This window comes from Solanum stenotomum, chromosome 1, assembly GCF_019186545.1.
Source record: "Solanum stenotomum isolate F172 chromosome 1, ASM1918654v1, whole genome shotgun sequence".
NCBI lineage: Eukaryota > Viridiplantae > Streptophyta > Magnoliopsida > Solanales > Solanaceae > Solanum > Solanum stenotomum.
In genome coordinates, this window is record NC_064282.1 from 83,041,921 (window position 1) to 83,060,088 (window position 18,168).

The 18,168-nt window shown below is 28.8% G+C and overlaps 1 protein-coding gene and 1 pseudogene across 1 annotated transcript; one reads left to right on the forward strand and one right to left on the reverse strand.

The window, feature by feature from the left end:
* Positions 1-5,018: 5,018 nt before the first annotated feature.
* Positions 5,019-10,555, forward strand: LOC125857639 (uncharacterized; annotated as a pseudogene).
* Positions 10,556-11,860: 1,305 nt separating this feature from the next.
* Positions 11,861-14,334, reverse strand: LOC125857650 (uncharacterized). The gene is made up of 6 exons (XM_049537258.1): positions 13,760-14,334; positions 13,098-13,648; positions 12,853-13,007; positions 12,398-12,739; positions 12,115-12,304; positions 11,861-12,024 (listed from the first exon to the last, which is right to left on the reverse strand). Exons 1-6 carry the CDS (start codon positions 14,332-14,334, stop codon positions 11,861-11,863), a joined length of 1,977 nt encoding a protein of 658 aa, XP_049393215.1.
* Positions 14,335-18,168: the final 3,834 nt, after the last annotated feature.

Below are 18,168 nucleotides of genomic sequence, written 5' to 3' on the forward strand. Positions count from 1 at the left end.
AGAATCTCTCTAGAATCTGCTCTTTGATAAGGAGCGCTACTAAACCTAAAATGCCCATTGATCGCTTATTGATCTCAAACATAATAATCGGAGTATTAGTACTCTTGTACGCTCATCTTGCATACATACATTTGCCAACAAAGGATCAAAGTCACGGGAATGAATTCAGAAGAAGTGAAGAGAAGCTTCGAAACATCAACACCGATCAATACAATTAGACTCGGAGACATATCTAGAGAAATTCTATGTGTTCAACAAATTCATTACTTTCGAGTTGAAAATATGTATTTGAAATATTAATACAATTAAATTTAGAGGCAAGAATTATGTGAGTTCAACTAAATTCATTACTTTTGAATTGAAAAGATGTATGCATATATAAAAATTAAAAAAAAAGATACTGAAAATGTGTATTATAATAAGATCACACTCATTTTGATCCCACAAATTAAAAATTTTAGATTCGCCTATGCACAAGCAACATATCAAGAGGCCACATCCATGTGCCAAGGCAAGTGAAAACAAATACTATACTAGCAAATTAAAGACGAAAGGCTGAAACATTATGTGAAATATATTAATTTCCTGTATAAACATAAGTAGAAAAATTGGCTATCTGTGATTTATTGCAACTTTAATTTCTTGAAAGTATAATTATTTCATAAAAGTATAATTACCTAATTTACGTTGCAAAAATATAGTCTAAAATTTATATTACAAATCTTTAGCCCAAAACACAATATGGTATACAACAATATACATTTGGTATACAATAATATACAAATCATTCATTTTATTTTTCTTACAAAATTTTTTAAAAACTTGATATACTATATTATACACCCATACACAGTAATATACAATTTTATACACTATTTTACCAATAAAAAATTATTCAAACTTCACTGACTGATTTCTCTCAAACAAAAAGATGAAATCTTATTAAAATTTGTGGATCATCCCCATTAGATAAGACATCACGAATCACAATAGAATTTGATTGGGAAATATGTGGTAGCATGTAAAGGATCAAGCTTCACTAGTGTGCTAGAATTTTTATTTATTTATTGTGTTTCACCCGATATTAGATATCACATTGAAGTTTGACTAAGTTTGAATTCGCACCAAAAATCCCACATTGGAGGGTAATTTGCTCCCTAACAAAGGTCATTATGTACCCAAAATTATGTCCCGGTAAGTTATTTTATAGTAATACTAATAGTTACTCTCTCTGTCCCTAATTACTGTCCACTTTTGAATTGACACATCTATTAAGAAAAATAATTATTGATATGGTAAGTTTACTATTTTACCCCTATTAATTATGAAGTGGATGAGTAAGACTTTCAAAAAGTTCTGTCTTTTTCAAAATAATTAATTGAGGGTATAATAAGTAAAAAAAATTATTTTTTTCTTGATTTATTAAAATGGACAAGTAAAAAGGTACAAGTAAAAAAGAAAAAATGGATAAATAATTAGAGACACAGGAGTATAAACTTAAGATGTGCTCTATTTAATGATGTGACATCAACACATTTTCAGACCAAAAAAAAATTAATTATTTAAGATCTAATCCACTTTAAATTCAATTCAATTCAATTATTGACCCGATCCATTTAACATGGGTTGACAATATAAGAAATGTCGTTAATAATATTTAACTAAAAAGAATTCGACAGCTTTTCATTTTGTAACATTTTAAATATTATAGATATCCTTAATAACATTTAACCATCATATTCTTTTAACTAAATGTTATTAAGGACCTCTCTTCTATAATCAACCCAGCGGGTTGGGTCAAGAATTGGTTAGGATTTAGGATGAATTGGGTTCTAAATAAATCTAAATATTAATTTTGATTTTTGAATATTTATTTCTTAGAAATTTAGAGTTATCACAATTTTAAATAGGTAAATGAACTTGTACTTCTTGTTATAATAATTATGAAAGTTAACTAGGGGTGGACCCAAGTGGGTGAAAGAGCTTCTACTCAAAAATGCCAATTATTGTAGCATGGCTTTATCCCAAACATATTCCCCATCGACAAAAAATAATATATATATATATATATATATATATATATATAACTTTTAAAGACGAAATAAAATTGAATGATTTTGATGACCATTGCTATAAGTTGTATGATAATTCAAACATTTTCTACTTTATTTATAACCATGAGTTTCACAAAATATATAAATAAAATTGTGCCTATTCAATTTTGACACATAAATTATGTCTTATCCTTAGACCTTAGCTATCACTTTTTTTTGTCTCCCAATGTGAATCATTTTCCTTAATGCATAATAGTTAATATAATTTTCAAGAGGCCCATCATTTTAATGGTAAAACTAAATCTATATATGTACTTTCAATCAATGATCACCATTTTTCTGGTGAAACGTCTCACTGTTTAAAATAACATAAAAAGTGAGACAAGAAAAGATATAGAGCAGGAAATCTTTTCCCTGTCTCATTCAACTCATTCCCCATCGTTTTTTTTAATTTGTCGGGGTCTCGAGGAGGTTTGATATTCATTTTAAAATTTGATTAATTTAAAAGTTTTGATATTTATTTTAAAATTTGATTAATATAAATGTATGTTGTAAAATTTTATTTAAGATGTACCTTTTAATTTTATTATTTAGATACTCCTTATAATGAAAATGGTTTATATATACCTCTATTCCCTATTGTTACAATATATACCCTTTTCCTCTAGTGGGAGTAAAAAAGAAATAGTTTAAATTAATTTTTTATTTTTTTATTAAAAAAAAATTATGTAGGGTATATTTGATCACTCTCACACGTTTTTTGTTTTGACTATTTTATTCATCGATTAATTTGAATTTATTATTTTGATGATCAAATTATTTTTTTGCACTTATTTTCTTCTAAAATTTATTATAGATGCCCCAAAAAATTTCTTTTACGAATATATAAAAACTAAAAATTACAATGTAGCTCCAAAAAAAATTAAAATAATTTTAGTTTTTTTAATTTTTTAATCTTTCTTCATTCACACTTTTTTTTATTTTTCTTATTTTTACACCAAAGAATGAAAGAATAAATAAAAAAAAATTTAAAAATAATAATCAAAGAAGTCAAAAATAATTTGTGTGAAATAAGATCAAATACGTGATTTTTTTTAAAAAAAAAATTAATTTTTTTCACTTTTGTAATGGTAGGGATATATACGAGTCACTTTTGTAATGATAGGGGTATATGTGAGCCATATTTGTAACGGTAGGGATATATGTGAACCACTTTTGTAACAAAGGTATATCAAGTCATCAACTCTAAGTGACAAAGTTGAGAGCATATCAAGCCATTTTCCCTTTATAAAATTTTGACAAATATATGAATCAAAGTAATTTTTGTCTAAATTTTGAATAAGTATGAGAAAAATTATATTAAATAGCTATCAATATAAATATGAACTCATTTATTATTATGTTTATAGGTCTAGTAGCTGTGTAGATTTCTTGAAAAAATTGCATGGAGCACATCCTAAATAGTATTGAATTAGGGTTTTCGTTGCCTAAATAACATGATTTACTTGATATATTTGTATTATCTTTTATTGAGAAATAATAAGAGTTGGTGACTGACTGTGAATTTTCTTTTCTTTAAGGATTTCCCACGTCGACTTGAGTGCTTTTCTTAATTATTATTACTGCTTTCACTAATCACTATTTCATAATATATATTTCTTATTATATATATTAACTTAAATCATTATATGAATTTATAAATTTTAAATTCTAAATTTATAGCTTTTTAAATTTTGGAAACAATTTAACTTAATTTATCATAAAAGATTTTAGAATTACATAAATGTTATATAATATTAAGATCACAAATTTTAAATTTTATAGACACATAACTATTATAATATATTATGACTACGAATCTTAAATTTCTTTTTTTAATTTTTTTAAAAAAATTATGTGTCTATTCAAATTTTATTACATAACTTGAGATGAAGAGAATATTATTTTTATGAAGTTTACACACGTCTTATCCTTAGCTATCATTTTGTTTTGTGCGTTTTTTTTTTTTTTTTTTTTTGTGTTTGTGCGTCTCCAAACTTTGATATTGCATTTTCGAGAGGCCCATTTATTGAGAGAAAAACAACATAAAAAGTGAGACAAGAAGAAAAAGAGATATGAATCTTTTTAGGAAAAATTAGCAGTTAAGTCATAATAACTAATATAATTAGTCAAAGTAATAACACTTTAAAATATTTATTTAAAATGACAGAATGATAATATTTTGATAAAATAATATGTATTCAGATTTTAATATTTTAAATTAATTTTATTTATGGAAATAGATTTTAGTATTTTAAATTAATTTTATTTATGGAAAGAGTGCTACATTGGACCAAAATATGAACCAATAGGTGTTTAAAGTTAAGAAAAAAAAAGAACTAATACCATTAAACTTTTTTCAACAAAGTTAACGTTTCTTCCCTAAATATCACGTTTCTTCCCCTCTTTCACGTTGCATGTTTAGCTCTCTTGAAGGTGCTAAATTGTTGTTCATCAAGAAATTTTATTAATTCAAGCAGATTTCTCGGTTGGCAAGGTAATTTTCATCATCCTTTTTGATTTTTTTGATTTGATGTTTAAAGCACCTATTCTATATCTTACGGATTTTCAGTCGAATTTTCCAATTTTGATGTGATTTTGTTTGAACATTCATCATATATTTATGGTTTTCAAATTTTTCCGATTTTTTTTGTGATTTTATTTTAATTTTTCAGATTTTGTAGATTCTAGAAACTCATATATATGTTTATTTTGTTTGATATTTTATACATTTCAATACTTGATAATAACAAATTTGCTTTTAGGGTTTTAAATTTTGGGGAAAGCATCTGATTGTCTACAATGAATGATTCAATCAGAATTACTAGAGGTATACCACATAATATTCAAAAATTTGGGAATTTTTCCTCATTTGATTTGTGTATTACCCAAGGGTAGCTCGAAAATGTAGGATCTGCGGCTAGAATGGCACAAGAGAGCTCTTCCAAAAAAAAAAGAGTTTTGTGGTCTGAAATCCCTGATGATCAAGGAAAAGATAGAAGTGATGAAGTATTACTTTCTGTCGATGAAGAGGTATTAAATTATTTTGAAACTATTTTTGTATGTTATGTCCATTGTTGATTTTGTGATTGCGTGTTTATTGTTGACATTCCCGTGTTGGCATAATGCATGTTTTTATATGCTTGTAACAATGTAAGGTATGCCAAATTGTGAATTAATCTCATATGCACAAGAATTTCATAATCTTTTTGTCAATATGACTAGTATTGTACAGTATAAAGTTGTCTTGGCAACAATGTAAAAACATATCATATTCTTCCTGTTGAGAGGATGAATGTCAGGGCATAACTTTGTATTATATGCATGATGAAATCTCAGAAACTACATGTCTATTATGCAAACCCAACTTGTGATTGTTTTTTGTCATATATGACCCTAGTATTCTTCTTCTGATAATTTACAACAATTCATATCTCATCATCATATTCGAGGATTGCTAGAGCCAAACAGACTTGTGATGCATCATTTTTTACAATATAAAGAACCCCAGTAACATCAACTTCCATCTCAGCACCACCCTCAAATCATATTATATTAGCCAATGTATTTGTCCCTAACTAGTTGTATACTTATACTAGATAGTTGTATAATATATTATATTTTTTCAGCACCTTTATGTATTCCAATTTATTAGTTTTACAGTATGAGTTCATTATGTATTCTATTTTTGGGTTCATATTAATTTTTTATCTCATTAATATTCACAAATTAGAATGAACATCCAAGTTTTCAGAATGTTTTTCAATTTGTCGTATAGGTAGTTTCTTTTATCATATTTTGTTATCTAGAAATAGAATTATATATCAATAAATTTAGAAGTATGTATTCATTTATTTGAACATGTGCAGGCAAGTGAATTTTACGTCAAAGATCAACCAACAAAAGCTCCACATATCCAATGTGTCTTTAACAATGGCATAAAAGCTGACTTGATTAGAAATTTACATGAGCATGTATATAATGTATTTCGCGAGAGCACTTGTTTTGGTAATTACATGCAAATGCATGGATGTTGTGCACGCGTACAAATACATAGGTGCTGCATTGCTTTGGAACTCAATTGTAGTTCTCGTCGAGCATTTGTCATGCGTGTCAATGGATCTACGCTTCGTTTCACTGTAAGAGAATTCGCTTTGATTAGTGGATTAAACTGTGTAAGCGAAGAAAAAGATTTCATTTTTGATACAATAGAACCAAATAGGTTGATGGAACAGTATTTTCAGGGTGTTAAGTTGATCAGAAAAGTAGATATAATGGAGAGTTTTGAGGGAAAAGTTTGGGGTGATAACGATCAGGATGGCTTGAAGTTTGCCATATTATTCTTCATCCAAACAGTTATTTTTTTCAGGTGAAAGAGTTACCAAAAAAGTTCCTAGATTACATTTTGATCTGGTTGAAAGCGGTACGTACAGTCAGTTTCCATGGGGTAAAAAATCTTTCTACTTGTTGATGAAGAGTTTGAGCAAGAAGATGGATAGTGAAAAACAGTTTTGCAGAATCGGTGACATGCCTATTGTCATTCAAGTATGGTTATATGAGTGCAGTTCAAGTATTGACTTTCAAGTTGCTCAAAAGGTTGATGACCACATTCCGAGGTTACTCAACTAGCAGACGGCCAAAGAGATTCTGAGATACAAGAAACTAATGAAGACCATATTCAGTGATGTTAATAACAAGGTACTTAATTGAAATATATTCAAAAAAAGTCAAGTTATATAGTTTTATTATTGTTTTTATTATAAATAGTAACAATTTTTTTGTGGTTCAGTTTAAATTCAGGAACATTACCCCCAATCAAAGGGAACTTGCAGTATTGCAATTGCCACCAGAGGGTATCGAGAATCAAGGTGAAGTTCAGTATTCTGATTCATCAGATGATGAACCAGATGAGGTAATAACTCATTGTAAAGATTCTGACGATGATTTTCAAGAACATCCTCCACAAACAGTAAAGGTCAAAAGGAAAGGAAAAGTTGGTTCTTCACCATCGCCTGTTAAAAAAAGGACAAAGAAGCAGTTGACTGATGGATCCAATCAAGTTGCACAAAAGTTGGAACCTCGTGTTGTTGTTAAAATGCCGGTGAAAAAGGATATTGTATCCAAAAAGGTACCCAAAAAACCTAAGGTTGTTTTAAAGCAGACTGAATCTGTATATAAGATAAAACTAATACAACATCGAAGGATTCTGACATTCCAAGAGCAAGCGGATCTGAAGTGCAAGTCTGGTTGAAAGAGCTGTCAGATTTCAGAAAAGAAGTATCTAATATTTAATACATCTTTCTCAGTTTAACACTTATTAACATATTCAATTTTTATTAAGCTACATTATTATGTCCTATTTTCAGGTTAAACAAGAGTTTGTTGACATTCGCAAATTGATCAACGATAACTTAAAGACTGTTCTGACAGCCATTAATTCTAAACAGAATGAGCAGGAGGTTTGTTTTAAACAAATAATATAATTTAATGTACTTCAACTATTCATTTTTTTAATGTTTTATGTTATAATATAACACAGGTCAGACATTCTGATGATCCCATTATACCTCCAAATTTAAACGACGAAGAGAGGTATAGATCACCATATACTTCAATTCCTGAAGTTATATCAAATCAAGTGCAGGTAGTTCAAGGTGACAAATTGGGATCTGGTAATTTGGAGGTACTTGTAGTTTTTGTGTTAGTTGCATCTTTTATTAATTTGGTTCAATATGAATCTATACATCTATTATTTTTTTATCAAACTGTATTCAGGACTATTATTATGGTTTATTTTACGCAATTTGAATTTATTAACCTTTTATAAAGTTGTATCCATTACATTTGATAACATGTTTCTTGGCTTTTTATTTCTCTGTTAAGACTATCAACATTCCAGATGTCAGTGATACAAAAAGTGTTGTGCCCCAGGTAAGTCAAGTTTTTTATTGTACTTTTTTCTTAATACATATATATTCATTATCCTTTATAAACCTATTATATTTATATTTGTATACATGTATATACTTTCAATGTAGCCTTTTCGGTCAAACTGTATCCAACAATATTAACACGGTTTATAGTTTTCAAATGAATTGGACAAGGAGGTTTCACTGTTGTATCCATTAACTAATATTTGTTCATGTGTTCTTATTCTTTTATGTTTGTTTTAAGACCATCAACAATCCAAATGGAATAGGTTCCAAATCTGATGATCATGAGGTAAGACAGGTTTTAGATTGTATTTTCGATTAAATATCAGTACTCCATTTTTTGTTGTGTTGTATATACTAATATGTGAATACAATATACAGATTTGCCTTAATTTTCAGTTCTCAATACATGTTCAATTTCATCTTATAAATCCCATTTATAATTTTTCATATTATAAGGTTTTTTGTCTCAACACTCCTGTTCGAAATCTGATTAAAGTGGATGAAGTATTCAGTTCTCCAAGACTTATAGTTCCTAGAGTATGTTATTTATTTTATAGGCAGATTTATTATATGATTATTAGTTTTATTAGATTTAAGGATGTTATATCTTTATTAACTTACCAGGTAAATCAGCCAAGCTTTGTATTTGATATACCACAAAAAACAGTCCTGGGAGATTCTGAAAAAGCACATGAACACGATGAGGAACAATTCCCATGTCCAGTCCCTATCCAGGCTATGGATCCCATGAATGTGACCACAGATTCACAGTTTGAATTGGACGACCAATTCATGCCTAGTCTCACTTCTATAAAGAGTAGTATCACACCGCAGCCAACCATAATTGCAGGACACACCGCACAACTGCCAACTATAATTGCAGAACACTTTACAAATACGGCAGATCAGACCACTATCGATGTCCAGTTTGGTACGAGCGAAGAAAGAATTATGCATGATCAGCCCATCATCAATAATGAACAGACACCGTTACCTACGCGTAGAAATAGACGTCCAGGTCCTTATAATATATCTCCGTATCTAACCAATTTTGGATCATCTGCTGGTATAGTATTCCAATTGTTTAACCTTTTTTTAATGTAATCATTTTTTTGATTGCTAGTGTTAGTGTGTTTAATTTATTATTTTGTAACCATTTCAGGTAGTTCATCTAGTCAACCCCCTATTTTTGAACTGAAACACCCATTCATATTTGATTTGATCTCTGGCAATTATGATATACCTTTGTGGGATGCGTTTCGTTCATGGGTCCATGATGGCTTGCTTACAAAGCACGATAAAAAGTAAGTAGTTGAGAAATAATTACAATATATTTTTACAGCATAACTATTTCAATTTTTGTATTCGGTAAAATGTTTGTTCAGGTAAAATGATTAAAACATAACTATATCTGGGTTATCTGGATAGAATTTGTATTTCATTGTTGTAATTAGTAATTATATTTATTGAATTGTATATTTTTATTCTGTTTTTAGGAATCATGATCAGGACCATTACAAGAAGCATCTAGGTCACTTCCCTGCTGCCATAAATCTTGGCGTCCTCCTAATAAACAATAAGAATGGTTCTATAATCTGTATTTCGAAGGACAGTTATTGAACAATTCGGTAATAATTATTTATCTTCATCTTTACTAACAATGTTGATTAGTAGTTACATTATTTATACCTTTGTTTTTAAATTTTTCAGCATATCGATGTGATTTTCTATTATCTCCGTAAAAAAGCTAAGTATGAAATTGGAAGCAGCTACAAATACACAACTGTAGATTGTGTATTTAGTTCAAAGATTTCTTCTATTTGGAAAAAATATTTGGATTTAGACAATGATGTTGGTTGTGCAGATGAAGAGCATGTCATTGGTGAATACATTAGAGGGTACAGAATGCATGCTGCTATCCCTTGGCATATGGTTGATCATGTTTTTGTTCCTGTCCATGTTAAGAATAAATTTCATTGGGTATTGGCTGTGATTTCACTGAATGATAAACATATCAACGTTTATGACTCATATAGAGCAGCAGGCCATGATGCAACTATCAAGACAGAGATAGTTAAGCTGTCACAGTTGATCCCTTTAAAATTAAGAGTGAATGACTATTACAAGAATAAAGGAATTGATGTATCGCAATCTCAAGAAGAGAATGAGTTCTTTGATATAGTCTTCATTGATAATGTTCCTCAACAGACACATGGGACTTTGTAAGTTTGTGTTTTTTTTTGAATTCACCATTATCAAATCATCAATTTTATATTGTTTACTTTTAATGTGTTGTGTTGTAGGGATTGCGGTATTTATATGCTAGCTTTTGCCAAATACATATCATACGAACAAGGGATCCCAGCGGGTAATTTGGATGCATCATTTTTACGATCAAGATACGCTACACTTCTTTGGAATTATGGCCAACAAAAGAATGATGCCGGAGCAATAAGTGACAATGAAGCACCTCCGCGACATAGCAGGCTTAATGAGCATTACAGGATAATGATACAATTCAAATAGACTAGTCATTGTCTATTTTTTGGTGTGTTAATATACATTAGTTTTTGTATTGCTATGGAAGCCTTCTAAAGTATTCCAGTCCTGATTTTATTAATGTAAAAAATCCTGAAGTTTTGGTTCAATCTTCTTAGTTAATATAATTTTAATATTTTGAAGTTCAGGTTTTATATTCATGTCTATATTGTACATGTCTTAATAATTTTGCAGGTATATTACCTGCATACTTTGGTTACATTAACTTTCTGGGATACAAAATAGTTTATGTATTATTTTTTTAAAAAAAACAACAGCTTTCAAACTAAAAAAAAATATATACAATTTCATGTTGTTACTATTTACACGTATAATGGGATACAAAAACATTGTATGCATTCAAATAAAAAGAAAACATATATGAAACGAAAAATAAGGAAGCACTTTCAAGTGTTATGCATTATATATTGGATACAAAATATACAATATATGATTTTGGGATACTAACTGATATTGAAATACAAAATGATATTGAAATACATCATGATGTTTGGTATACTAACTGATATTGAAATACATCATGAATTTTTGTAAAATAAACTTATTCTGAGAAATAGTAAGTACAATTTTTAAGTCAAATAATAATAATAAAACAACACTTCATATTGAAATACAAATACAATAATTTAGTTTGAGTAGAAATTGTTGTATTTGTTATGTATTTGACCAAAAAATGTATCTTGTATGCATTCAAATAAATAAGAAAACATATATGAAACTAAAAAAAAGCAAACACTTTCAAGTGTTATGCATTATATATTGGATACCAAATATTCAATATATGATGTTTGGTATAATAACTGATATTGAAATACAAAATGCTATTGAAATACATCATGATGTTTGGGATACTAACTGATATTGAAATACATCATGAATTTTTGTAAAAAAAACTTATTCAGAGAAATAGTAAGTACAATTTTGAAGTCAAATAATAATAATAAAACAACACTTCATATTGAAATACAAATACAATAATTTAGTTTGAGTACAAATTATTGTATTTGTTATGTTTTGACCAAAAATGTATTTTCAGTATTATTTTATTTTTACTACTAATTTGTATTTATATTTTTTTGTGATACATACAATTTAAAGTAACTACACGTTAAATACAACAAATATAAAATAAATTAATAACATGTATATGAATAAATTTCGAGCGAAAACATATACAAAAGAGAACCATGATAGTAAATATATAAAATAGAAGGCACTAGAATTTGGGATACAATTCCACTCTAATAAGATATAAAATTGAAGCATTATTAACTAAACAATACGTGGTCCATTCCTACATGAATGCCTATTGTGCCCCTTAAACCCACAAGTACTGCAAGAATTCTTGCTCTTCTTCCCATATAGCTCGATGTACGCCTTGTCACGATACTTCTTGGATGGCCTTCCAGGTAGCTTTTTGTACTTTGGAGGCCGCACTATGTCGTCATTAATATACCCAGGTACATTCCACTCGTTTTAATCAGGTAAGGGAGTAATTGGAATTTTGTATGTATCCAACAAGTTACTTGGCTTGTACATGTCGGAACAATATGGTCCAACATCAAGATGTTTCTTCTTTAAAACGGCCCAAGCATGCGAACATGGTATTTCATCCAATTGAAACCTCTTGCAAGTACAAGTTTTATTTTCCAAACAAACAATATAGGTTCTACCTTCGTGATGAACACTGTACACATAATTATTTGATGGTACAATCTACAACAAATCATCTATGTTATGAATACTGTACGCATAAAAAATCAGCTATGCTATATAATGTTGATAAACATATACAATGTAACAACATACCTTCATACGTAATGATGCTTCTTCATTAGCAACAAGCATCTTTTGAGGTTTACCACAAAGTGTGGTGAAAGTATGTGAAGCAGACGCATGATTTTTTAAATTCCATCTTGCAAACATCTGTCTTACTTCCTCAAGAAAATCGTATACTGGTAATTCCCTTGCTTCAACCAGACATGCATTTATGCACTCAGCTATGTTTGATGTCATAACAAATCCTCGATCAACTGTTGCATATACCCTAGCCCATTTTTCATAACCTGCCGATTCCAAGTAATTCTTTACACGAACATCAACTTGTTCAACCTTTTCCATCAATTCATCGAATTTTGATTGTTTGTATGCCTTGCCATCCCATAAAAAACTTCCGAAAGACTATTGTGTGACTTTTTAAATAGTGTTTTCACATTTTTCCACAGATGCCAAATACAGGCATAATGAGGGACTCCATCAAATACCCTTGAAACTGCCTTTATAATACTCTTGTTTCGATCAGATACAACACACATGTTATCTTTAACTCCATGAGCCACTCTAAACTGTTCAAAAAACCAAGTCCAGGATGCATCATTTTCCGAATCAATAATTCCATATGCTAGCGGCAATATATTTCCTATATACAGAACATTGATAAAATTATTAATTCATAAAGAAATACAATTTTAAGTACCGAATCAAATTTCATATATTATAATTTGAATACCTGCTCTATCAACAGTACTCGCAGAAACAAATGTACCATTATACGTCCCCCTGAGATGGTTGCCATCAACTACGACAATTGGTCTACAACATTCAAAACCTTTTATGAACGGGAAGAGAGAAATATAAAGATACAAAAACTGATTTTCATCGGTTTTCTTCATCCTTATATGTGATCCAGGGTAGGTAGTGTCCAATATGTATAAGTAGCTCGGCAATTTACTATAAGATCCAGATGGTGTCCCCCTTAAAGAAATTACAGCCTTTTCCTTAGCCTTCCATGCCACTGCATACGATACATCTACTCCAAGTGCAAGGCTGACATCTTGGTGTATATCCTTTGGCGTTAACTTCCTTTTATGATCAACTAATTTGGGTTGGATCATACCTCTAATAAGATTGCTTGTTGCCTGTCGATGATCATACACCTTATCTTTCAATGGACATGTGTGCTCATCTACGAATTTTCTAATTCTAAACATTCCAGATTTATTGATACTTGACGACTTCAACATCCATCCACATTTCTCAGACACACAAACAAGTGTATAACTGTTTAAATATTATACTATTAGAATTTGTATAATACAAACTAAATGTTGATATTATGTAAAAGCCAAGTTGAAAATACCATTATAAAAGAAATCCAACCCAAATACATACCATGTTTGACTTGATCTGTCTGTTCTCCATTGGAATCTATGCTCAATTGCGTATTGCGTCATCACAGATTTTAAAGTTTCCTTGTCCTTATAAACTTGATCTTCCAATACTACCTTATGTTTGGTGTTTGTAATAATGTCGCAATTCATGTAATCGTTATTGTTCGGCACACTAAGCACTAATGCTTGTGTATCAACTATATCTTCTCCATCTATTCCACACATTCCAAATCCATCTTCCAAAATATTTCTATCAGCCAATTCACAATCATTCACAAATACGGATACACATAGAGGATACTTTGCCAATTCCTTGTTATCTTTCTTCAAAGACACATACACCCTCACACCCATGTCGTTGTGTATTTCCAAAGGTGCATTACTACCCTCTATTTTATACCTAAGTTTCACACTGTTAAAGCTCAAATCAACACAAATTTGCTTAGAAACAACATCTAATAATTCCCTAAATGTCACATATTCTTTTATCACAATTGCTTCTATATTGTAATCAACGTAGCAATTATCCTCGTTCCACCTTCCAGAATGCATGACTAGAAAACTAATGCTTCCCATAACTACATTAACAAATATATATTTGATAATCACATATTTGCAGTATTCTAAAACAAAAAAATTGTATCCAATAATCAATTAAATAAATGTAATGTGTGCTCAAACATCAATAGCTTCAAAAAGAAAAAATACAGAGCACGCACTCAAGTTCACAAGAAAACCGATGAAAAAATATAGAGCACACACTGATTTTCATTGGTTTTCTTCATCCTTATATGTGAAGAAATACAATTTTAAGTATTTCATGTAAGCACTTTCAAGTCGTATACATCATATATTGGATACAAAACATATGATTGTTCATCAGCTTGTTCATGTGCTTTTTATGGATTTCAATGGAACTGACGTCGAAATATCAATTAAAATTTCAAACCATACAAAGATTTAACCGATTCAAAATAAACAATACCTGATGTCTAAATTTCTTGTATTCAATAGAACTGACGAAATTATAGTTGTTGAATTCGAAAACATCTGATTTAACAATATGCCGAATTCGATTCGAAGAAGCTACGAATATTATCAATTGAATGTTTAGGAAGTAAAAAAAATTTTGGCAAATTTTTGTTTGGAATTATTAAGAACGGAAGACCAAAAAACGGTCCACAGAAAGAATGGCAACATATGCACTTTGCAAAACGTAACTGAAAAGCTTTAAAATCGTTTTTTCCTTTTTTGATGTTTTATGTTCCATGTTTTTCTCTATTTTTTTATTAAGTATTTGTATTCTTTCAGATTATCAAAATATAATAAATACATAAATCATCCTTTTAACAAACTAAACTATTGTCATTTTTAATAAATAGTTAAAATGTTGCTAATGAGTCCCACTAAAGACTTAAATATTGTTGTTTTGCTAATTTTCCCATCTTTTTATTGTCTCACTCAACTTATCGTGTTCATTTTTTTAATTCTGGTTCGATATTTGATATTTATCGTGAGATTTATAAATTTATATTAAAAATATTTATTTTGAAAGTAAAGTATAACTTATCCAATTAAAGATTATCATATTCTCAAATTTTGAATCTAAATAATTGATTAAGAATAGAAAAATACTTACGATTATATCACAATTTTTTATAGTCCATCATCATTCTTTAACCAATGTAATCTCTTTGTCACATCGTGGTAGAGGTGACAATTTCAACTAATATAAGTGAAAGAAGTTCATTTAACCCAAATTTAATCAAATGAATTACTCATATTAAATGGATAATTTGAGCTTCAATCCATTAAAAGTTCATACAAATATAGATAAAGTGGGTAAAACAATAAAATGAATATAGACTCATACATCACCCACTTATATATATATATATATATATATATTAAATCACTTATTGCACTAAAAAGAAATTTTGAAAAAAATTGGGGGGTTTGGGATGGGTAGGGGTAGGGTGGGGGTGAAAAAAAATTATTATTTTTTAAAAGTTTTTTAATGCTTTTTAAGAAACAAAATTGGGGGCGAGGGTGGGGTAATATAGGTTTAAATATTAAGAATTTAGCTTTGATTTAATATTTTTTGGCTTTAAGAGATTAAAGTGGGTAAGAACTATTTATCTGAATATTATTTGATCGAATTCATATTTATCAATATTTTATATACAAGTGGACTCAATCCTATCCAATTCACTCATTTGTTACCCTTACACCATGGTATAATTGTGTTAATTATTAATATCTCCTATAATATATGCCATGACCTAATGTAAATATGTTGCTTCCAACAAGTCAATTATCTGGTATTTTGTAATTCATTAGCACAATTAATAAAATTTTCATTGTGCAGAAATGTCTTATTTTTTTGATAAATTCATGGAAGAATCACAATAATCGTCAACTAGCCTAATTTTAAAAGTGTCTTAAGGTTCAAAAGCTTAAACCATAACTTTCACATATAGCAAACATAAAAATCATATTTGTATGTTATAGCTATAGTTTGCATAATTGCGCTCCATAGCAAATTTTATGTTTGCTATGGATTGAGCTTTTGATTTGTATAATTCGCGAGATACATCCAATTTTATACAAATTGTCCAGTTTTATATAAATTCATTTATACATTGTAATTTATATAATAAGATCTGTATTTGTATAATTATAAGTGTATAGGACGAAAATATATGTATTTGTATTTGTATATACACTTTTCTCTCGCTTTATACAAACACAAACACATTTATACCGAAATGTATAAAATGGCTAATTGTATACCGAAAATGGCTAATTGTATATCGAATCAGATGGAAAAAAAGGGAATGTTTGCTGCGAATTACAAATAAAATAAACTATGGTTATAGCATTTATTTGAATTAATAGTTTGCTATTTCATACAATTTTCCCTTAAATTTAATCTTTGTATTTACCACAGATGCATAAAACAATATAAGATTTTCGCATTATTTATATCTATATAAGAATTGTCATAAATTTTAAGTTCTGAATCTGTTTTTAGAATCGTTGACCCATCCTATATCATGGAGTTTTGATTGACAGTGCTTCGTTGAAATTTTTTAGTATTATATATATTTAAAAAACTAAAAAAATAGAAATATCCCTACAAATAATGTTAATGACTTTTCTTGAATAACTGATTTTCTTGGCTCGTTGGTTTGCAGCGCGAATGTAATGGTCATTCGCCAAAGCGCGGCCCGATATCAAGCTCCAGTAAGGCCGTATTTCTCTTTTATTTTTGAAACATTTTCAGAGAAAAATCTAATATTATAGGGATTCGAACCTTCATGCTCCTATTTATAGTCAAACTAGGTAATAAATCCGTGCTTCGCGCGGGTATTATTAATCTTTCTAAGCTTTTGCACAACCTTTCCAATAATAAATTGTTATAAGAAAAGAAAAAAGTAAATTTTAGTAGGTTTTAAGAACATTTCAACATAAATTAAATGATTTGACATTATCACATATCTCAAGATTTGTAAATATATAATAAATAATTAAAAATATCTTGATATGTAATCATTTTTTTCTTTTACATAATTTATCATAATATATGTTTGATAATATAATTGTCTTGTTAAAACTAAGTGATGTTTTTATGTAGCGATAGAACATCACTTTTTCTCTTCTTTTTTTGTACATGAAAAATATAGAATCTTATCATTTTATGGTTAGAATAACTCCTTGTAAAATTAAAATTACGTGAAAGTTTTCGATAATTAATATTAGTTATAAATAAGTTAAGACCATTAAAAATGTACACCACAACAACATAAATAATTTTTTTTAGAGACAATCTACTTGTCTGAGGTCAAACGTTCACCACTTTTCGTTATTGTTACTTTGTTAGTCTAACAAAATTTATGGAAAGAGGAAAATAAATTTTAAACAACAGCAAAATAATATTGTTGACCATTTCAGAAATTCATTATTCATTAACTGCTACTCTGAAGGCCCTTCTAGATGCTTGATCAATGCAACTTTACGATTTTTTCAGAAATATGTATGTATAATTTTTTCATTATAAAAGTACAAGTAGATCAAAATATTGGATTCTAGGTACATGTAAAAGAAATATTCTCGAACATTAAAAAATTAAAAATGAGTATAACCTAGATAACTCAAACACTCAGCAATGACTTGGGACATAAAGGACAACAAATCTATGTTAATAGACATATCTTTTGTAGCTTAAGATATTACTTTTATTTAGAGAAGATTTTATTTCATATTCTTCAAATTAAGCTTGCCGAAAATAGTCATAATTCACACCAAAAATATTTAGAAGAGCAGAATGAGAAGGAAACAAAGAAAAACATTAAAAAGATGAAAGCTTTGTCCAAAAAAGATCATATACATACCAAACGAAAAATAATC